Raw genomic sequence first — 24,237 nt, forward strand, 5'->3', positions numbered from 1 at the left:
TATTCTGTCATAATCAGGTTCTGCCTTTCATGTTAAGTGCTTTCTACATACTGAATATGGTACTACTTCTTTTCGTTTGGGTATGCTTAGAACCAGAGAGATCGTTTTGACTCTTTGCACCGATCTTTCATCTTAGCCCAGGAAGCTTTCATCTTCTGGTTGTGACCTACATTCCTCTCCACTGTCCATTTCGATCTGCTGGTTACTATGCTCTTGTTGTTGGTTTACCTCTTGCAGAGCCAAATGCCTGAATTTGGAACGTCCTCTTTGGTTTCTAGTGGAACTTAAAATTCCTACAGGTCTGACTCCACACTGGTGATCCATTTGTGCTTGGAGGATTTCCCTCTACCTGTTGTGTTTATGATTCTGTTCATGAGTCTGCAGGGCTTCATGCGTGTCAAATGTCAACAGGCCAATAACCTTTCCCTCTTAGGTGTGATTATGTCTTCCGGGAGATGGTACAGCTCACTGTTGTGTCTGATCCCGTAGATGCCATCCTCTCCTGTCATCGGCCATAGTATTCTTCCTAGGATTTTCCGTTCCTTAAGCTCCAGTTTCCCGAATGGTCCTTTCCGGTTCATCAAGAGGCATTTAGAGGCACAGAATGCGGAAAGCCTTACTGCAGATGGTTCAAATGGTTCAAATGGCTCTGAGCACTACGGGACTCAACTGCTGTGGTCATAAGTCCCCTAGAACTTAGAACTACTTAAACCTAACTAACCTAAGGACAGCACACAACACCCAGCCATCACGATGCAGAGAAAATCCCTGACCCCGCCGGGAATCGAACCTGGGAACCCGGGCGTGGGCAGATGTTGCAGTGTTCGAGTTAAAGATTCTTGGAAAGTTACTTGGAGAAGTAAATGCTGTTACATAAGAGGTAGACCTTCTTCAACTATATACTGAATATACTGATTATGACAGTGTACGAAGACTGATTAACTGTGTAGTACACTTTACTATTGACTGCATAATATATTTTACCATTGCCGCAGGATGCATTTTATTTGGTTTGAATCTAGTAAGAACCTTGCCACGTAGGCTGTTGTAAATAATTTTGACACCTGAAGATGATTGAAGATGATATAATCGTCGAAACAAGTGCCGTAGCAAATATTTATTTCATCAACGCTGTTGGTAATTTTGGACTATACATTTCTTCAAATTATAGAATGACTGCTTCTGAGTGCTTCAATGAAGAACTTTGTCCGCAGAGTCTTGTCCCCTGCATCACCTCTTTCCGTGTGGCCAGAAGACGTGTTGACACAAGCGGGGCAGTATGTGGATCAGGAGCAACAGGTTGCCCTAGTCTGTGTTGGGGGGGGGGGGAGGGGGGGAGCTGGGAGTCAGCCGGCGGTGGGCAATAAATCGGAACTGGGAAGAGGCGGAGAGGCGTGCCGTGGAGCGGCAGCCGGCGCCACATGCTGCGACCGGGGATCGAAGCCCGCTCCCCGCGTGGCGCTGCCGCCAGGCGTTTCCCACGGCCGGCTCCGCCAGGAATGTCGCTCCCATTGTGCGCGCCGGGCTGGCAGACACCTGCTCGGCCGCCTGCGCCAGGGCCGGACAGATAAATCCACGACACGACACCCGGCGCTGGCCTTCATCAAGATAATTCAATTCCCCTTATTTATGTCTCTAAATCGCCGAGAGGGCGCTCCGTTCCGCCCACCGCGTACGCTTCGCTCTGTACCGAGGACGAGACGTGTTGAATTCACCAAGCTGAGATGAGCCTTCATGTCTCTACGTTGATCTCGTAGATAACCGCGTCGCAAAATGGGCGTAGAAATTGTATCACCTAAGCGCGTGGTCTTCATCTGTGGAGACAGAATTTGATAATGTCTGTAGAAGCAACCCATCTACAGGCTTGTCTCAGAGTGCAGAACCAGTTATCTGCAACGGCTATTTTTTTTCTCCAGGTCCCATCAGTCACGAAATTAATGCCACAGTGAAAATCCGATGAAGCTTTTCATAGATGCGTTGTGTAGGGTCTCTAGTAAGCCCATCGACCGCGTCACGTCATACTTTTCAGTTTGGGGCACACAGCGTGCACGCAAAGCTGCCTAGAACAATAGAATCTCCCGCCAAGTTTGAAGTGTGCGCTGTTATTCGATTTCTTCATGCTGAGGGGTTGCTCTGATTTCATAACGTAACTGTCACGCGTGACAGCAAAGTACGACAAAGGTGTTGGAAAATTAAACAGGACATACAGGTGTTCATGACGCAGGCCGTCGGGGAAAGAAGCGATGGGAAAAACCGTCTACGACGTGCAAACGAAGAGGAATATTGTTCTCAGGCACTTTCCTTCTTCATGACAATTCTCGGCCACACACCGCAGCTGCAACGAAGACCACCTGCTGCGTTTTCAATGGGGAATGTTTTATCATCCACCATAGAGCCTGGCTTTGCTCACATGAAACGATGGCTGTTAGCAAAGCAGTTTGGCATAGACAACGAGCTGCAGACCTTTATGGAGAATTGACGAGGGTGCTGGAAAGCCGGCCGGTGTGGCCGTGCGGTTCTAGGCATTTCAGTCTGGAACTGCGTGACCGCTACGGTCGCAGGTTCGAATCCTGCCTCGGGCATGGATGTGTGTGATGTCCTTAGGTTAGTTAGGTTTAAGTAGTTCTAAGTTCTAGGGGACTGATGACCACAGATGTTCCCATAGTGCTCAGAACCATATGAACCATATGGTGCTGGAAAGTTGGTTCAATGCTGTGACAAGTGTATAAGCTGGAGCGGCGATTATGTTGAGAAGTATCTGGAAGGTGTAGCTACACGTTGCAAATCTCCATTTCAAGAAATGGAAAAGAAGTTGCCCTCGTATAAAAAGTGAAGCTCGTAGAAATTTTCCAGTTGATTAAAATGCTCCTATGTACCATCACAGTCGTTTGATACTTATACCCATTGTCACACGACGTAGAGTGCTTGCGGCAAGCTATTGGAACGCCACAACAGGTATGCATTATTTTATACAGACATGCCGTATGTTCCATATTTCTTAACTACACTAAATAACTCTTTCGCCAGAAGAAATTTTTTTTAAAAAAAGTATCAGACAAATGTTGAGTATCTGCCAGCATCTAGCATGATTGGCTTTCCTGTAACTTCATTTGTTACAAAGATATGAAGTACGCCTTTGTTAGATTGCACCTAACACGTTTGATTTGGCAATCATTTTCAAGCTAAAGCTCCGTCTCTAATAAACTGTCTCGCCCTCGACTACCACCTCACGATTCAGCACTAATGAGTCAGAAGCGAAATGAAGATACTGTACAGGCCGAGCTTCCGAACAACCGTTTTCTCAGCCCAGACAGAGAGACCTGTAACTTGAAATGGAACCCAAATTTGAATGGAAACACTTTTTAAAAAATCATGAATAAATTTACGAGGGTCACTACTCTTAACGAAGAAAAAAGGAGTGCTCATTAAGTAAATGCAGAGTTACTAAATATTGGACAACTGTTTCCTGTTTTAGTTGTACGGTTCTGTATCAAGTCACTTTTAAGTACGCGTCCGTTGATATACATACCTGGGCTGACGAACGATTATTTCCCTATTCTAAGACAGAGAAAGATGGAGAAGTTACATGTCACCCCCACCCGTTTCTCTCATTATAAAGAATTGATTGAGGTTAATGTGCAGGTCCGACTGTTCACGCGAGAACGTTTAGGCAGTACGAACGGAAGGTCCAGAGCCAAAAAAAGAAAACGTAGCCATAAAAACCAAGTCGTTAATGCAACGTGAGTTGCTCACCGGACCGGTCGCCCTCCAGCGCATTAATAATTAGTGTCGAGTATTACTTATCGTCTGTTATGGCGACTTAAGCGCAATTGATAAATTGGTGGCTTCGGTAAGTGGCTCACATTTGACAGACCCTCCCATCAGAATTAAATTATGGCAAATAGTGTATATCGCATTTACAAGAACGCCTGAGCAAATGGCCTTCTCTAGTAGACGTCACGAAGTTGCCATTTTTCAATAGCGCCGCTTCTGCCCGGTGAGCAAGTGCCGCTAGTCTAGTCGGGAGCGACTTGCGGAAAGAGAAGAATGTGCCGACGAAATTAATGGAGGTGCTCGCACGGCTCGTATCTCGCTGCCGGTGACAAACATCCGCGCAGAACTCGTCGTCTGAAATGTAGTTGTTGGCAAACGAGAAGAAAGGCAGCTCGAATGACCCTTGTAAGGTATAAGCATCCCGTTTAAATAAAACCTTGCGGAACAGGTTATAATTTTCTTCACGTATGGTCGTAGCTCTTTTGCGCAAGAATTGTCTCCAGCCGGGTTTTCCTAACAAACGGGGAGCTGCGCGATTTGCGAACGATAAGTTTTGGATTAAGCACGAGAAGCGTTCAACATATTCAGGATAAAGGATCTTCCAGTGAATCTCTCATGCAAATCATAACACATGTAGCCTCGAGTACAACATAAAGGGAAGCAACAAGCCGCTTACCTCACTTCCTGCTCCTCCGCGCGTAATGTATAACTTCATTACCCTTCTTGCCGCATCTTCCCGAAAGTTCAATATTCTGTTGAGATTTTTCAACAGACGAATTTCCTGGTGAAATTACGCACTATCGAGGGACAATTTACCGTTTCCTTCTTACGTACCACTTAAGTACTCTCCCATATTTTTGCTTGGAAATAAATAATGTTCTTCACTTTTTTTTATCACGCCTGGCCCAAAGTGCATGATATATTGGTCAGTTCACTCGCATTCAATCTCGAATATGATTTCGCAATATTTATTTGTTATCGTTTCATGGGTAAGGTGTTTTCGATTATTGAGTGGTATATTCTCGGACAACAGATCTAATAAGAGTGTGCTTTCAGGCGGTTTCCTACTCTTTACTAGGCACGGACGCGAGCTCTCGCATCTCATCCTCAGGAAAACAACACACAAACAGCTCTGATCTGAAGACATCGAGACCCAAGTTTACACGATTCACATATAAGTGAACACGGTTTTGTCCCCATGGGCTAACTTACATTGGCAGCGAGAGCAAGTATGTGTACTTACAGACCATATATGGGACAGTCACTGAAGAAAGATACTGCATACTGCAACTGAAATAAGGGATAGATTAACCAAAAATCTGCGTTTTGCGTTAGTGTATCTCTTGAGACGTATTATTTTGAGGCAATGTAAGAGGATACGCTAATTTACACGAAGTACCAAAGCAAATTTGCTCAATTTTGTAATTAATTTACCTATTTGTCCCAGTAGTTGAACTGCCTGTAGAAGAACTGACAAGCCTCATACTCTGTATGGGAAAAATATTATTACCCCTCAGCAGATAACTCCTATTGCAACGTCTGAAATGAGCATCTATAGAAACTTCAGACAACATCCACCACCCAAGACAAGTATCTAATGAACAAGCATCCGGATTTTATATGTTTAATAATATTAACCAGGAAACAGTATGAAGATTTATCACCCCTCAGCAGATAACTCCTATTGCAAGGTCTAAAATGAGCATCTATAGAAACTTCAGACAACATCCACCACCCAAGACAAGTATCTAATGAACAAGCATCCGAATTTTTTGGAATATTAACCCACATTTCATTCCCCAAAGTTTCAGCTGTGCATCAGAGATGCTTTTTAACAGGGACGCATCCTACGCTGCAGAGATCGAACAATTTCGAACAAGACTCTGCAATAGGAAATATATTGATGACTGTCAGTAATCACTGCACATAGTCACGAACAGTAAACCTACACTGAAACGTTAAGCTCTGGTACAGAGATTTGAGTTTTCAAACATAAAAGTACAAGTAAAGAGACAGAGGCTTCGGAAAAGCACCTAATCAGTGTAGCCACACTCTTTTTAAGGAAATTTCACACTAAGTCCTTTAGAAATGGATACGATACCTAGGAATCATAATTTTACAATGAATTAAATATGCCAGATCAAAATACAATCGCAGATAGTAAGTAAAATGTTTAACATGCATGAGCCTATGTTCGAAAATTTCTACTTTTGATCTCATAGCAGGCAAGGTCAGTGACTTTCTTTCTGCAGCTCTGAAGACGCGCTCCCTATTAGCGATAACTGTACGTGAACCACTGCTCAAAAACGTTAATATCAACATTACGCTACTGACTCATCATTCGAGACCTCCACCCAAGTGCACATTTCGTTCAACGAACCCCTACCTTACAGGCAACCACGAAGCGATTTTTCACATAACAAATATTGCGACCAGTGATTGGCTCACCTCATTGGTCCAGCAGTGTACATATTAAAATATTTGTTACAGGCGTTGTAGAGAGATGTGACTTTTTCTGTATGACACATTAAATATTCGCTTGAAGTATGGTTTCTTATCTTCTCATTACTGAGTGATTTCCCTGACAGCGTAATTGTAAAAGCAGGTATGTTTTCTCGATAGTCTTCTCCGCAAAGACCGCTACGAACCCATTTCCCTCCTCGTGTTATTTACACTAGTTACACTACTTTTTACAGTGCTAAGTATTTGCGTAACAAATTAGGCGAATCTTGCTCGATATGTCTCGGTTAAATGCCTGCTTCAATGTTATTATACTTGCTAATTACCTGTTCTCACCCTGGCTACACGCACGAGATCCGAACTCCTCGTAACTTGGTGGGTTTTACTACGGCTGCCACCAGAGACGAGTGGAGGGTGGCATAAACAGCAGCAAATTGCTCATCAACAAAGTGTATTTCCATACATAAAAAACTGCCTAAAATATGAATGTGATGAAATTATTTCTTTGCATCGCGGTAATGAGTTGAAGTCACACGTTAATATTCCTTTATGTATTCCCATTTGATTCTTGTGTCAACATAAAATGAACTTAGACAATTTTACTGGGGCCTAAATCGATAAAACAGAACCTGGAACACGTAAGACTGGTTGCTTGTAGATAATTTGAGCAGTTTCTGAAAAAACACTTTATTACAGATTAACAGGCTAAAAAATTTCAGAAATACTGCGTGAAAGAGATTCTATAATATTATGGGCAAGCGATATTTTATGAAGGAATGAATATATAAGTCCCCTGGTGTACGTTATTGACGTGGTAGAACTAGCTGATGATAACTTAAGTGTTCTTTTAAAAAAAGCAGACTTTTTGCTTTTTAAATCTGTATTTACTGGTGCAAGATGTAGTTTATGATTTAGTCAGTAGGTCTACAAGCAAATGGTACTGAATTACTGAAAATAAACTGTTATTTTGAAGTGTTAGAAAAATTCAAGTTGCACTGGCAGGTAATACAGAACTTTTTGCATTTATTGAGACATAAATGGAAAATTATAGTAGATAAAATCTGATAAATGATGGAAGGAAACTTACCAACTGATGTATATCATTATTTTGCACAGTACTTAACCACAAGGCCGTTCCACAATCTATATGTTTCAAGCACATCCAATGAGAAAACAATGTAGAATTCAATCTTACATTACCACTTTTGTTCCACATACAAAGTTCAAAAGCTCTGTAATTTCCTCTGAGCTGCGTATGTCTAATATTCAATACTGAATCTTACGACCTCACACTTAGGTAACACAGGATAAAGCAATAACCTATGACAGTGTTTGATTTTGTGGCCAAGTTTGCAGTGTTGTCAGGTTTCTCCTCCCCACCCTTACAGTACTGTCAAGTTTCTGACAGGGAAAATTCAAAATAATCCACTTTTACTAAGCTGAAAAGGCGAGAACGAATCCAAGATCGAGGACATAATCCACTACCTACAATTGTTCCACCATCTTGAATTTTTTTTCTCTCAGGAAATCTATAATCTGTAAACTGAAGAGCAATAATCATTTGTGGTGGGTGGGAATGGCATTTCCAGGAAGAATGCTACAATTGGCGTTGAGTCTGACTAGGAATCAATTTCCTCTCTAACAATGCAGTGCAGCGCGCTGTAATTTATGTAGATTATGTTCGTGTGCGTTCCTTGCGTTAGTTTGATTAGTTACTGATTTTTGTACTCACTGTAGTGGAAAATTAACACTCTCCAAACGTTGCAGTACGTGTGTCATCGCTATTTCAAAAGTCCGTGTTGTGGAAGGGTCTTTATAGCTTTGTGACATCGGCTGTACGTGTTCCTTGCGTCGTCACTGCGTAGACAGAATAGGGATTCGCCCCCTGGCTCTTCAGTTTGCAACCAGACTGCAGTAACATTGCACGGGGAACGAAAAATCTGGCATCAGTTCATAGTGAGCCAGAAACTCTGGTAGACAACTGATGGGGACTCAACTGAAATACATTTATCCACGCATCACATTCTAGGCATCTGAGCTATTAGAGCATGCAACCGAGGGGGGGGGGCGGAGGCAAATTATTAGCATGTGTATAGCCTGTGTATGAACATTACTCTTTTTCCTCTAAATGTCTATGCTTGGTACACAGGGTGTAACGCATATAAGAGCAGATGTTTTTATATCTGGTACCTCAATATATACCCATTTCAATGCGGTAGTTGTTTTTTCTCTGCATTTAACAGTCTTCCCCCAAACATGTCACATAATTTACTACCCGACGCCACAAATAGCTTTTTATTACGGCAGAAGGATCCTCCGTTTTGTGATGCTTGTGGTGTGCAAATCTCTGTCCGACACATTTTAACAGACTGCATTTTATACCGTGATGCAAGGGCAGAAGCACGAGTTGATGGGGATCTGCCCTGTGTTTTTAGCCCGCATCTCGTGGTCGTGCGGTAGCGTTCTCGCTTCCCACGCCCGGGTTCCCGGGTTAGATTCCTGGCGGGGTCAGGGATTTTCTCTGCCTCGTGATGGCTGGGTGTTGTGTGATGTCCTTAGGTTAGTTAGGTTTAAGTAGTTCTAAGTTCTAGGGGACTGATGACCATAGATGTTAAGTCCCATAGTGCTCAGAGCCATTTGAACCATTTGAACCTGTGTTTTAGCTAACGATGAGACGTGTGTGTTTTCAAGTTTTGTGACGTGTCTGGACTCTGGCCTCAACTTTTAGGCTGGAGGTTTTAGTGTATTTCAGAGTGGCTGGTTCCTCCCTTTTTTCCTTGCGGTGAGCCAGCCACTTCCATCTGCTACATTGTTTTAGCTCCCTCTACCACTTTCTTCCTGTGTTTTCCATGTTTTACTGCTGACGACATGCTTTGTCCCTCGCTTTGGTGTGGGTAGGCACATATTTTTTCAAAGCTTGTTACCTGTGTTTTATGTTCTGATTTATCTTACTGTTCTGAGTATTTTCTTGACACCCGTCTCACTATGTTACTGAGCGGGCGCTGAAGACCTTGCTGTCGTGCGCCCAAAAAACCCTCTACTACTACTATTACTACTACTACTACTTTTCTGCACGGTCATAACTGCACCGCTAAGTAGACTACGCCTGTCGGTATAGACTAACCGTTTTGGGTTCGTGTGTCCAAAGCTCAATAGCTGACCTGCCGCCCAGGGTAAAATAAGCGTTAATGGCTTGCTTTTGCCATATGTTCTTGGAGGTACTACCCAGCCTAAAAATATACGACTTCTAAGAGCTGCAATTATTATTCTGAAAATTACATAAATACTGATGTAATGTTGTTCACTACACTATCCTCCGTCACCAATAGAAATAGCTGCACTTACACGCGTTACAATCTGCATAATGACTGTGCTGAACCACTGAAGTACGTACTGAGCCGGGCTGGTGTGTCGGCAGGTCGCACCAGGGTGATCGAGGAGGCGACGTTCTCCGGCATCATCGTGCCCAGCAGCGCGTGGCACACGCTCAACTACGACGGCAACAACTCGCGCATCACGTACCGCGTGCGCGTCCAGTGCGACTCGCACTATTTCAACCTGACGTGCACCAAGTTCTGCCGGCCGCGAGACGACAAGTTCGGCCACTACCGCTGCGACGTCAACGGCGACAAGCAGTGCATCGACGGCTGGCAGGGTCCAAACTGCGAGTCCGGTAAGTGCCAAGGAGGGCGACCACAAGCTCTCTGCACACTTCACTTCCATCCATTTAGTCGGTCATCATCATCTTCAACCATTTGACTTCTACTGCTGGGTGAAAAGTCTTCTCTATCTTTCTCCTACTTAATTTTTATTTGATCTAATTAATGCACTACTGTGCTTCGAAAGGATTATGCCTTGAGCAAATACAATTTTGTGAACGAAGAAACACACGACATTGGTGTATATCCTACAATATTTATTACTTTACAAACCAGTTTTCAGCTGAATCGCAATCGTCAGGTGCGAACATCAATATATGTAGTTGCAAAATTTTTGTGGGAACAAAGATTTAAACTAGTGTATCTACTATGAAAGTATGATAAGGGAACTTTTCGTGACGCACACTTGAAGCCGACATCCGCCATGTTAGTTGCCCCAAACATCAGCTTCTGGTGGAAGTGTTTTGATGAAAATGATTTAAGGGGGGTAGGAAGTCAAACGGGCCGACTTGCAGCAGGAGAGGCACCACAGAACATTTTAATTTCCACTGTCTATACTTTTACAAATAAATTTATAAAACTTTGTCAGCATGACCAGCAAGGATTCAGGATTCACACTCATAGCAGTGGACGTTCATAAACATCACAAAATAATTTTGTTTTACATGTGAAATTTCATCATTTTTCCAGTTACTGTTGGCAGAATTTGATGCTGTAAGTACACTTTTCTTCATAAGTAGGAGAGACTCTTCAATGAATTTTTCACAACATACAAACCATACTTACAGGTGTATGAAACTGTAGAATTTATTTAATTTATTAAAAAATGAATAAGCTTTTACATTTTAAACTCCATGTATAGAAAAAAAACTCAAATTTTATAGTTAATTATCTCAGTTTTTACCACAGTTTTTAATAGATTTGGAAAATTCTAGAGTTTCATACACCTGTAACTATGGTTCGTATGCTGTGCAAAATTCATCGAAAAATCTCTCCTAGTTGTGAAGAAAAGTGTACCTATAGGAACAAATGCAGCCAATAATAAGTGAAAAACTGACGAAATTTCAGATATAAGAAAAAAAAATTTTCTTACGTTTTTGAACTTCCACTGCTATGGGTGTGAATCCCGAACCCTTCCTGGTCATTCTGAAAAAGTTTTATAAATGTATTTGTAAAAGTAGACAATGGAAATTAAAATGTCCTGTAGTGCCTCTCCTGCTCCAAGTCAGCCCGTTTGACGTCCTACCTCGCTTAAGAGAATTTCGGTTGCCCTGTTTACTTTTACTGCAGTGGTCTTAATCCCGTCATTTGACTTTATATTTCCTATCGATCCAACTCGAAAAGCTCTCTTGAGGAACACTGTGAGAACGAAAGATTGGAAACCGACTAAATATGGCAAAATATGTTCCCAGCATTTTCGAGAAGAGCACATAGACCGAACGTCAGTTCGGTCAGTCCGTATTAATCTAAATACTAGAATATGAAAGAAGCGTTTTCAGACCACATACTTCCCTTCATGGTTACTCTAAACGTATAACAAAAAGAAAGTTACACCACCATCGAAGCAAAATTTGTCGTATTACTGGCTAAAACATGAATTTAAGAACAGAAAAACGTCTGAAAATGCCTTCCCTACACTGTGTTATTCACCAAAACACTGTAACATTTTTTAATCATATTTAAAACAGCTGTTGTGTACGCATGATAGAAATTAAGAACAAGAAGCGATCGTAAACAGTGGTCTGCCAAAGTTTTGGTAAATCTAATAAGGTGGCGCCGGCTTCAAAGCAACGTACAACGTAACCGTGTGACGCCATCTCCCAACATTATATCTCCATAATGTCCAAAGAGTTTCTTAGTTGCTTTCCAAAGATGACAATTTTTAATGTCTGACTTAGGACTAAAACGAGAGGATCTCTTTCAGTAAAATACTGAAAAAACTCCTAAATCAAACATTAACAAAAATATGGAAATAATCCCTTTCGTTTTAGTCCTAAATCAAACATCAACAACTGCCGCTTTTGGAAACCAACTGAAATACTCTGTAGATACATCAGTTTTCAATCTTTGATCCCACAAAAATTTTGCAGTCACATATTTATCTTCGTACCTGACGATGGCTAAACATCCGGAGACCAGTTTATAAACTAATAAATATTACAGAATATTATACTAGTGTTGTGCTTTTTTTCATTCATAATGTCTAAAATATTCTACCAGGAACCAACGGAACAATGAATTAAAGCAAATGAAATTTTCTTCTTTTTAACCTGCACATGTTTCATAGAAACTTCACCACCATTATTTACTTTGCAGTAGAATAACAAATGAAATATTGCATGATAATAGAAATAGTTTTGAGATTATGGTAACTATATTAAAGTAGATATAAAAAAACGTGTACCTTAAATAGAACATACTGTTCATGTAGCAGTGCGTCATCTGCAAGTACAGCCAATTCTTTACTGAAAGTTGTCATCTATAACTAACAATGAATTCCCTATCGTACATTTCTTAAGTGAAACAACATAATTAGACTTAAAATGAAACTATGGTCTATTACACGCTTACCAATTTATTTCTGAATTTCTACTGTCAACACTGCGTTGTTAAATGTGTTTATCGTTCGTTTTTAGATTATTGTAACTGTTTTCAAAAAATATTTGTTTTTGTTAGTTATGAGAATGTGTTACTCGTAATGAATTTTCTACGTTCGTGAGTGTGGGTATGTACGTAGTTTGTTTTTACTCTCTCTGCACCACAGAAGTTCGTATATTTGTTTCAGTTGTCCTTGGGTGTATACTATCGCCAGTCCCATATTACGCGATTTGTATGTGCCTAACTAGTCGTAATGATGAACCTTATCAAAGGAAAGTGTAACTTGAGGAAGTGGAGTGGATCTGAAATGCACATGATCTGTCTGCTCTAACTCAGCGAGATCGATAAAGGAAATTGAAACTTAATTCAGTTTCGTATAAGAACAAAGACATGGTCTGCTTTCTGTAACGCTGAAAGTCAACAGCAATTTTTAAAGGAACTTAATCAGTTCCGGTAACCACGGTCCTGCAAAGGAGACGGTTCTTTCCTCTTAACGGTAATGAATTTCGCACTTCTTTAGTAGGTTACTGCTAAAACGAGAATCAATATTCATACAATTTGAGGAGTTTCTGCAGTATCACATATACAAAACACTCTTAAATTCAGACATACTTGACTCAAAAGTATAGTTTTTTAGATAGAAAACCACCACAAGATTTATTCTTGTATATAGATGGCATATTTGAAATTCAGTTGCCCTCAGCCTGCCTCTAAAAGGTGACAGTAATCGATTCCTTGTAAACTAGGACGCTATAATTGGCGACGCTGTATTTTGAATGGCCATGAATGGCGTACATTGCAGCGATAAAGGCATTAAAGAGGTTGGAATATAAATACAGGCAGATTGGTGCTATAGCTCCACATTGCTGTATACAACAGTTTAACAAGCTCTTGTGTTCAACCAAGCGGAACCGTGTCCCTCGTTATTCAGTATATCTAGTCAAGCTCTGCCAACCCCACGGGTAGAAACGGCCTCCTTAATTCTTAACTACTGCGAAGAACATTTTTAATGACATGATTCTTCGGCAGAAGACTGTTCTTTAGAAGACTCTATGTGCCTCAGCCATTGATACTCCGCGCAGAGTCATACGTACATCAATGGTTAAAACATCATTTTTTACCGGTCTGTATAAAAGAAGTACTGCGTGCGCACCATGTATTTCTTATTAAAGCTATTATCAATGCTGATGGCAGTAACGCAACGAAGCTCTTTGGTACACTTGCTCCTGGTGTTACCGATAGTAAAATGTAATTTCATCTATTAAATGAAAAGCGCTAGCTACCTTCAATAGCTGTAGAATATATTTTGTGATTCTGAACCACCCATCTTCATAAAAAGTCCCACAAGGACGATGTTCTACGTCGTCTACCTCGATAAACGCGAAAACGTCGAAACATATTACGAAAAACAAATAGCTCTCATTATGACAGTTTTTCATAAAAACTTGTATTGGAAGAAAAATCTTTGTATGATCCAATAAGCATTACTTAAAGAGAATTAACTTCGTATGGAGTTCTTTGAAGCACTGTGATACCATCAGGATTAGGCAAATTTTATTACAGGAAAAACTATCCGGATGTCAGTACGCAACAGTGCCCACTAACATCACTGTAACAGACCCCATACATATGAATAAATGAAGCAAGGCATTTCAGTGCGAGAAGATGTGCATGTAGAGAACCTTAATCACTTTACTATCTCGCATAGTCCCTCACTACTCTATACAACCTCTCACACTTGGATAGTAGAATTTCCATACATTCATCTACATAATCATCTACATCTACAATTATACTCCGCAAGCCACCCAACGGTGTGCGGCGGAGGGCACTTTACGTGCCACTGTCATTACCTCCCTTTTCTGTTCCAGTCGCGTATGGTTCGCGGGAAGAACGACTGTCTGGAAGCCTCCGTGTGCGCTCGAATCTCTCTAATTTTACATTCGTGATCTCCTCGGGAGGTATAAGTAGGGGGAAGCAATATATTCGATACCTCATCCAGAACCGCACCCTCTCGAAAACTGGCGAGCAAGCTACACCGCGATGCAGAGCGCCTCTCTTGCAGGGTCTGCCACTTGAGTTTGCTAAACATCTCCGTAAAGCTATCACGCTTACCAAATAAACCTGTGATGAAACGCGCCGCTCTTCTTTGGATCTTCTCTATCTCTTCCGTCAACCCGATCTGGTACGGATCCCACACTGATGAGCAATACTCAATTATAGGTCGAACGAGTGTTTTGTAAGCCACCTCCTTTATTCATGGACTACATTTTCTAAGGACTCTCCCAATGAATCTCAACCCGGTACCCGCCTTACCAACAATTAATTTTATATGATCATTCCACTTCAAATCGTTCCGCACGCATACTCCCAGATATTTTACAGAAGTAACTGCTACCAGTGTTCGTTCCGCTTTCATGTAATCAGACAATAAAGGATCCTTGTTTCTATGTATTCGCAATACATTACATTTGTCTGTGTTAAGGGTCAGTTGCCACTCCCTGCACCAAGTGCCTATCCGCTGCAGATCTTCCTGCATTTCGCTCCAATTTTCTAATGCTGCAACTTCTCTGTATACTACAGCATCATCCACGAAAAGCCGCATGGAACTTCCGACACTATCTACTAGGTCATTTATATATATTGTGAAAAGTAATGGTCCCATAACACTCCCCTGTGGCACGCCAGAGGTTACTTTAACGTCTGACGTAGACGTCTCTCCATTGATAACAACATGCTGTGTTCTGTTTGCTAAAAATTCTTCAATCCAGCCACACAGCTGGGCTGATATTCCGTAGGCTCTTACTTTGTTTATCAGGCGACAGTGCGGAACTGCATCGAACGCCTTCCGGAAGTCAAGGAAAATAGCATCTACCTGGGAGCCTGTATCAAATATTTTCTGGGTCTCATGTTACAATGGAGCTACTTGATTAACACTACGTGGAAAGCTGAAGTTGGAATTATTGCTCAGAGACATGACAGGTGGACTAAAGCTATATGTTGCACTCTGTTGATGGTACATGCTATTCTAAAAAGAAAAATTGTGTTGTTACATTTCAGCTCAAATTAACAAAACTGTTCTATGTAATTTTATGCTGTCATGTTGAGATTACTCGAACGAATTGTTTCATCTAGTCAGCAAGTTAGATGCAAAATTCGATCAGATACTAATAAAAATTTCGCAATTTTCATTAACGCAATAAAATCGAATTTTTCTGCAGTTGTAGCAATACATGTTAGCCGCCTCGCAGGCAGTGCCGAAATCTCATCAGTATAATGCTCTGGTTGGCAATGTAGCCTGCTTCTTAAAAAGCCAGTTCATTTTGATAGCTGATCTCCGGTTAAGTAGACGAATAGTCACATTGCGAGAACTGTTGGCTACTGGAAAATTATTTAGAGCTATGCAATGCTGTACTTCGAATTTCATTTGTCCAATTGCAAGAATGTGCACTACAAATAGGAGTCTGAACGCATTGGTGCTATGCGTGAAGTTCGAAGTAAGACTATCGCAGAAGTCACGAACTTGTTTCTGCCGAACACTTTCGTCATCAAATGAACCAGAGTCCTTTTTTTGTCAAAGGCTGTCGGTCTTACGGCTGCAGTGGACGTGCTACCTTTTGGATACACATACTGTCATCCTCTCGAGGTCGTTTTATTACCCATGCGGCCTGTACGAAGTTTCTGTTGGCTCAGTTACCTAAGAGCTCTGAAAACATCAACGCATTGCAAACAGCGACATCATTGTGGACGTGACAAGCAAAAGACTGCGTAAAAAACTGAGTGACGCTTGTCAACGTTACCAGTTTATCGTACATATGAGTCTGGGAGAAGTACCAGGAAAGGACGCTTACTGGTTACCAGCTTAACTGCATCGACATCGGAAAAAGGTCTAAGATAGGACGAGTCGTCTTGCTTCATAAATTAGTCCAGCATACGCTTTCACCTAAAGCACAGCAAAAAAATATGTCAGAATGACTCTATCTATACCCAGATCCTCCCTAATACAAGTACGATATCTAAACTATTGTGTCATTTTGCTTGGTGTGAATATGGGGGAATGTACATAAGTTGAGAAAATAGTTGTTTGAATTTGATCGACCTCATGAATGCTTATTGGTTTGCAATTAAATAGACGCTGACCTTTTAGTATCTGTTATGGACCTCAAACATTATTAATTCTAATAGTTGTACATCTTGGCCTAATAATGCTTAATAGCATGTTTTGTTTCTTAAGCAATTATTAATAAGCGCTTGATTCTTGGCTGCCATTTCTTACTATTTCAACATTTCATCTTTCAGCGGTCTGCAAGGCTGGTTGTCATCCCATCCACGGCAAGTGCGATCATCCTGGAGGTTGCGAGTAAGTACATGATTTATACAATATTGCAACTCTTAAACAACCTTATCGAGTTATGTGGCACCAGATAATGCAGATATATTCACCACAGATTTTGCAACTTTATGTCAGGAATTTCAGTGCGATGGCGTTTTAAACAACTGGAATTCCTGCGCCATTCTTGCTATAACACCCCCTTTGTACAGCGGACACACATTATTACTTTTTTTCGATATTCCACTTCGTTTATTTCATGTTGCCCTCTTTAAAAAGTAAATGAGCGCTGCAGTTTCATAACCGCTTTTATCTGAAAAAGATGGCTACAGACAGCGAAAGAAGTGACGAGGATAGAGGACCTGCAATAAATGGTGTAGTTCTAAGTTAAAGAATGAGGCACCCTCCCCTTCTCGCTTGAGCGTGCCACTGGCTTTTGCCTTCCCAACAAAAGAGAACCGTTTTCTCCGAGCAAGCTGGCAGTTTACATTCCACGGCCATAAAAATAAATCTTTTCCTCCGCCCGAAATACGGTACAGAATTTTAAACCGGCAGTAAAATAAAACCCATTTGCCCTCAAACACACTGAGGGGCTTCAATATTTTGGATACTATTAACATTTGGTTACAGGAAGCCATTAAGTGAACAAATGGCAGTTATTAAATTATGAGATGTTTTAACCGCTTCGTTTGGAAGCGATTGCTTAATTACTTGAACGACATTTATGGCGTTCCTCAGACCCACGAAGTTGACTCCATTCTGTTACATGGTATTGTCTGCATAATGTGAAAGACGACCTAAATTATTCTAAATTTCGGATGCTTGCTACTTGTAAATACCTCGTTTACGCGTCACTCTTCAGAGCATGGTTGAAGTGGGTTGGACATCGCTAAATGCACAAATGGGTGTAAAAAAGAGGTTTGAAATTAATAGTAGTCTTAGAAAGACTTAGTTAAGGAAATAAGACGTGCAAATCTCTGCCAAGTTATTCGCCCACGACTCAGATTTAAGCCGACGGGGCGATGCTTGCAACGGTGTGCACAGATTTGCCATTGCGAGAATTTCGTCACATATTCGATATTCTTTCGCTGCTCGTACCAATTGGCAACGTATAGACTAGGGTACATCAATGATTTACACTCGGGAGTAATCGTTACGCACTTCTCATTAGTAGTTCCTGAAGTCTCTTCTGAAGCACGTTACAACCAGTACTCCAGACCAGAAACGATTACCTTCATGGTTACTGAAACGATCAGCGTTGAGGGTTGTAGGATTCCAAAATCACCTATCTTGTAGTCCGCTCTTCTATTCCACACATGAATGGCAAAAGATTGTCGGGACACCACGAAGTGAAGTTTTCTGAAACAGAAATTTTTTCTACGTCAAATTATTATCCACGACTATGTAGAGAAGCCATTGAAATTTATAAGCATCAGGATAATTTTAATAGGAAAGAGGAGGCAATGAAACTTAGCGATAGCCGGACGGAGTGGCCGAGCGGTTCTAGGCGCTACAGTCTGGAACCGCGCGACCGCTACAGTCGCAGGTTCGAATTCTGCCTCGGGCATGGATGTGTGTGATGTCCTTATGTTCGTTAGGTTTAAGTAGTTCTAAGTTCTAGGGGACTGATTACCTCAGAAGTTAAGTCCCATATTCTCAGAGCCATTTGAACCATTTGAACTTATCGATATATGGACAGTAGCTCTGCAGAATCGCTAGACAATTGTGTCTTTGACAAGACGACAATCGATAGTTAAGTTTTATCTTTGACAAGGATTGTCTCTGCTCATCAGGTGCTACTTCGACCACGCCCCCTTTCATACAGTATATATGTCGCTCTCGGACGTCCGACCGGTGAGGCGGCAACTCAGCGGAGAAGTGCCTCTGAGGATGTCCAGCGCAGTCCTGGACAAAACGTCAGGAACAGAAAGGTTTACCAGCAGCTATGTCATCCGGTCGTGAGAGCCTTCATTCTGTGATTAGTGACGTAATGGCTGTGGACAATAACATTGCTGAAATGGACCATCCTGCTCAGAGTCCTGAGTTGTGGGATGAACTAGAACGTCAGTTCTCTCCAAATATCACTACCTTCTTTGGGTTCGGCTCTTAAGGAATCATGGGCTGCCATTCTTCCACATGTCTCCGCAGCAGAGTTCAACCCGTCATAAAGGCAAAACGGGTATTTACCGCATGTTAACGTCCACTTGTGGTGTCCGGATAGTTATCATCAGAGCGTTTATTCACAATGAGCGCCAATTGTACACTGCCGCCTCCACTACTCCACTACTAAATGGCGAAGCTGTAGAGCTCTGATGTGCTTATTCGATCTCTGAAATGGACAGGCCCTCCATTACAGAGATTCGAATAATCGCAGCAGCACTCTAGAGCCGCAGCATAAGAGAGATTTAGCATCCTCGGCGAGTGGGAAGCGAGAGGAACGCACCTCACGAACGGTTGTGAGTCCATTACTACTGGCGCTCTCACGTACAGATATTTTCTCGCATATTGGAGGCGCACTGCCGCACTAGATCAGATTTCTGGCCTAAGAGCGCCGTTTTGCCTCAATGGCAAGTCCAATATCTCAACAAAAAGCTTGTAAGTGTCCGGGGAGAGCAAACGAATGGCGCGACTCTCGGAGCTCGCCGCGTATTTACAGCGACGCGACCGCCAAGTGTGGGAGCGCGGCGCGGCGTGGCACACGCAGAAACCCGCGACGCGCCGTGTTACGCCGGCGGCTATCGCGCCCTCATCGCCCGCGGACGCACCGTGTCTTCCGCTGCGAGTACCGAGAGACGACGCGGCCATTAATAACGGCAGACCACTACACCCACTGCGAGGATTAACAGGTGCGTAGCGAGACTGCCGCAGCCACAGAAAAGGCCCACAGCGCTCGTAGTCACCGTCAATGGCGTATTCGATTCACACTGGGCGTCAACGAACCTGAACAGAGGGCCACGTCACCGTCAGATAGTGGTGTATTCGCTCGAGACGGAATGTCAACACCACGTAATTTCGCATAGCCCAGCAGCAAGCCGCGTATGTGAGGGTATAAGATACCATCCACATCGAGCATCATTTACGTTTAGAAGGTGTGTTTTTATACGATGTCTGTATCTTCACATTACAGTGTTCCTGAGACATGCATGCATGCATCCGGCTTGACGTCAGCTGTTTGTGACAAAAATTTGTGCTGGACCGGAATTCGTATTCGAACCCACATTTTTCTCAACTAACCTGTTTACTTTCAAACACTTACCCTTTTTTCTTCGCGAAACTAGATCTCATGGTGGTCGATTTGACATCCTTATTGTTCATTTCCACTCTTAGTTCGGCTGTGGAAATTCGGACAAATGTCCGTTGTATTTTTTATAGTGAGTCTTTTTTTGGCTCTGCTCACGAAAAAAACACATAAAGGCATCCTACAATATTTGGAAGACAATAGATAGAGCCTTTCTAGCTTATCCATAGTGCTTTATTGCTAAGTACTAAATAAAGGCGAAACAACTGCATTTTGCTCACTAAATTCCTTATTGGTTTACAAGATAAAATACCAAAATACCCAAACTTAAGAAGGGAATACATACAGCCTTTCTAGATTATCCATTCTGTTTTACCGCTAATAGTCAATAAAGATAAAAATAACCGCATTTTTCTCATTAAAATCTTTCTTGGTTAAAATACTAAGATAATCGAACTTTCGATTGCGTTGCAGTGGCCTTCCTCGGGATATGGAGTGTGTGCCCTGAGGAAAACTGCTGCAACACAGCCGAAACGTCGGTTATTTTAGTGTTTAAGCGTTTTGAAGTATTTTATAAGAAGACATGGCAGTGCACTGGGAGGAATTTTAATGAGACTGACATTGCCCGAAGAGGTCTACTTGTCTAGAATTGTACCTTTATCCATCCATAGTGCTATTAACTGATAAAAAAGGTCTACCACTTAATTTTTTCATGAATTTGTATTTCTATTTATGTACAATGCAGGCTTATTTTTCGTCCACGTAGTTTAAAACCTAAGTCTTTTTCAGTTACAGATATCGTGGAAAAACACTCATGTGAAAAATATCCAACTCTTCACAGAACCTTCACAATATATTACGTAAACGAAGCAAACAATAAAACAAACACTGATGTAACACAAAAGTTCGAAATCCACTCCACAAGATAAGTGAACGCTGCGAGAGTTTGAAAAAGTTTTTCACAGATCGTTGCCCGTCACAAGTTTTTTTGACTTGCTATTTAATGAAGCGACGTGCCTCGAAGTACAAAGGTCGTCTTCTGGCTACAGTTGCAGTCCACAGACACTTAACTAAACTGCACACAGATTTTTTAAAGTTCTTCTGTACAATCTCGGCTTGTGCTGTTGTTATCTTGCGCAGAAAGAGAATTAAAACCTAATATGAGGGAAAATTCACTTAGTTTGTCGATCTGTGGTTAAAATGAAGACTTTAAAATAATCACTCACTTCGTTCATGTCTGCTTGTGCTGTATTCAGTTGCCTCCATTGTATGGCTTGTTGGGTCTTCCTAACCACTATTCATAAACTTGCAAGAGAGAAAAAAAGCACATCTTAATCAACTATGCCGTGCACTAGCGACAATATGATGGTCAAACTAACGCACGTTTCGATTTAACTGTCGATATGTCGATCCTGATTCACTTCCGATCTTAGCAGACGACAGCACAGTCCTCCCACCAGCGTCAACCTCAAAATGTGCTTTCCGAAAAACCCTTACGTTCCATTGACGGCTTTTGCGAATGCCGCAATTTGGACTACAGCGTGGAATATTATTAAGTTCCGTTCCGTTTCACCAAAGTTGACTCGACCTTTAAGAGATAGTCAACAAGTCGGCCGACCGCTTAGCCGTTTGCTTTACGCATCAGACGTGGGAATAGCTTACCGCTAACGAGACAAGCCACTGCAAAAACTGCCCCCCATACTTGCCGTGACGACACTCGTTAATAACATTTCACCCGATTCAGAGCGGGCAATTAGGAACATTTGCATTCCCCCCACCGCGCGTAATGCGTGTCATCAACGCCACCGTTGTCCCCCGTGACGCCTCATATGTGCCACATTAAAAAGCCTATTATTACCCAGCGGTATCTCACTACAATCTGAAATTGATTTACCGCCGTATTAACGAGTGAGCTTATCTAGCGACGGCTACCGTCTGGCACCCCTTCCAGCGCCAGAGATGACGCTGGCGCTGGCGGAATATTAACCGAGTTTCGCTCGGGGCGGTAATTACAAACGGCGAGTCTGCTCTGCCGTACTGCGAGCCATCCGCGACCGCGCTGCGCTCTTGGTCAGAGAGCTGCTGAAATAAAACGGCAATTAAACCTCAGCGTTGATTAATGAAGTCGTTTCAAAGAAGAAAAACTTTGTTTTCCTTTTCGTAGACGGGCGGCCGGCCCCGAGACGCGGACGTAAACGATGAATATCTTTTCACGGGCGCTACCATCGAGCTTTTCTTATTTTTCCGCCTTTGTTTCAGTTTATATGCATGGCTCCGCGTAATGGTTTTAATTGTTCCTCGCGGCGATCTATAGATGCTATCGACGCTGTAAGGAAAACGAGATCTTAAGTAGAATGCGAGAAGATACTTTCGCCAGCATCCTAGATTGCGTAATATTTTTTCTGGTGATTCATCCACGACAAAGATCGTCTTCTCATGATTCTAAAAATCTGTCGATCTTACAAATGTCCAGTTTCTGAAACGTTTCCAATGTGGCCTATTATCACGGAAATTCGTAGGAAAAAATGTGATTATAATCATGTTCGATTATGAGTTTATCACTCAAACCATGTCGTCATTATGCATGGAGAATATACAGCATACGAGAATAGAAGCTTTCGAAATGTGGTGCTACAGAAGAATGCTGAAGGTTAGATGGGTAGATCACATAACTAATGAGGAGGTATTGAATAGAATTCGGGAGAAGAGGAGTTTGTGGCACAACTTGACTAGAAGAAGGGATCGGTTGGCAGGACATGTTCTGAGGCATCAAGGGATCACCAATTTAGTACTGGAGGGCAGCGTGAAGGGTAAAAATCGTAGAGGGACACCAAGAGATGAATACACTAAGTAGATTCAGAAGGATGTAAGCTGCAGTAGGTACTGGGAGATGAACAAGCTTGCACAGGATAGAGTAGCATGGAGAGCTGCATCAAACCAGTATCAGGGCTGAAGACCACAACAACAACAACATTGCACATATGTTTTTCGAAAGTAAAATCATATACTAATATAAAGTACGTTATGCAAATGAGCATGTTCACACATATAATACGTTATTTAAAAACTCTTGGCTTGTTCCGTCGTGGCAAAAACTTGGAAACTTTCGTCCGTATGTAGTTGTGAATCGCAGACTGAGTTTTGTTTAGATTTCCCCATTATCGCTAGTTAAGTAACAAGTTAGAAAAAAAATCCACACACACACACACATTCCCGGCTACTACGACTTTTGGAAAAACAAAATTTTAATTCTGGTAATTTTATCAATATGCTGCCAAGATGCAGTATTGATCATTCTCATTTAAAATTCCGGCATTAAATTTCATGTGAAAATTTTATTTTCGAACCTAATCGTATGCTAAGTTGGCAGTCTTGGAGTTTCACATCATTCCAGTCTCAATGTAACTACTCCGTGTATATTATATTATTTGTCGTTAACGTTAACTCACTAAACTAGTTCATTATATCAAGAAAAATGGAAATCGTATGTTTTAGGTACTTCCAGATAGAGTAGATGAGGCACGCATGTTTATCTACCGTTTTTTCATAAGTAACTATCTAGGAAATATGTAGAGAGGTAGGCATACTAAAATGAAGTAACGACGTGTACTTTCAATCTCGGGCATTTCTGGTGGGGGTACAATAACAGAAAAAAATATCTTATTTCAGGGTTTCTTGACAAATAAACAAACAGTACGTGTATGATTTAAACACACACTAAGATATCATTATGGCTAGCAGCGAATGAGAACTGTAGACAGAAGTAAGTTTAACACTTTCACTACCAGCCATGTAAATCTTACCGTATTTTAAAATGCGAGCCATTTTTTATGGTTTCTCAATATTTGTTAAGAACACTAGCCAGCAATGAAGATCTATCGACCCGTCAATATACGTCCCGTCCCATCTTTTGATGGGATTGGCAGTCAAAGTGTTAAGCAGTATATAATTTCAAGATATTTGTTTTACATTAGAACACTGTCAACATTTTTTTCTGATGCTGCAGTAAAACTTAATACACCCTGGTAGGAATTTTAATGCGAGGTGGTTGTATGAAGTTACTGAGCCTACATGAAGTACCAAGCATACTTAGAAATTGGCATACATTCGACAAGCATATTTAAATGGGAAATGATCCCGAAGTCCATGATTTCAGCTAGATTCTTCTCGTAACCATT

The 24,237-nt window shown here is 41.7% G+C and overlaps 1 protein-coding gene across 1 annotated transcript in view; it reads left to right on the plus strand.

The window, feature by feature from the left end:
* LOC126259203 (protein jagged-1b) overlaps positions 1 to 24,237 on the plus strand; it is a 591,182-nt gene that overhangs the window by 468,244 nt on the left and 98,701 nt on the right. The window contains exons 4-5 of the mRNA XM_049955794.1: positions 9,653 to 9,907; positions 16,791 to 16,851. Of these exons, the coding sequence (XP_049811751.1) occupies positions 9,653 to 9,907; positions 16,791 to 16,851 (316 nt within the window). The remainder of the gene's footprint in view (positions 1 to 9,652; positions 9,908 to 16,790; positions 16,852 to 24,237) is intronic.

Source organism: Schistocerca nitens, chromosome 5 (assembly GCF_023898315.1).
Source record: "Schistocerca nitens isolate TAMUIC-IGC-003100 chromosome 5, iqSchNite1.1, whole genome shotgun sequence".
NCBI lineage: Eukaryota > Metazoa > Arthropoda > Insecta > Orthoptera > Acrididae > Schistocerca > Schistocerca nitens.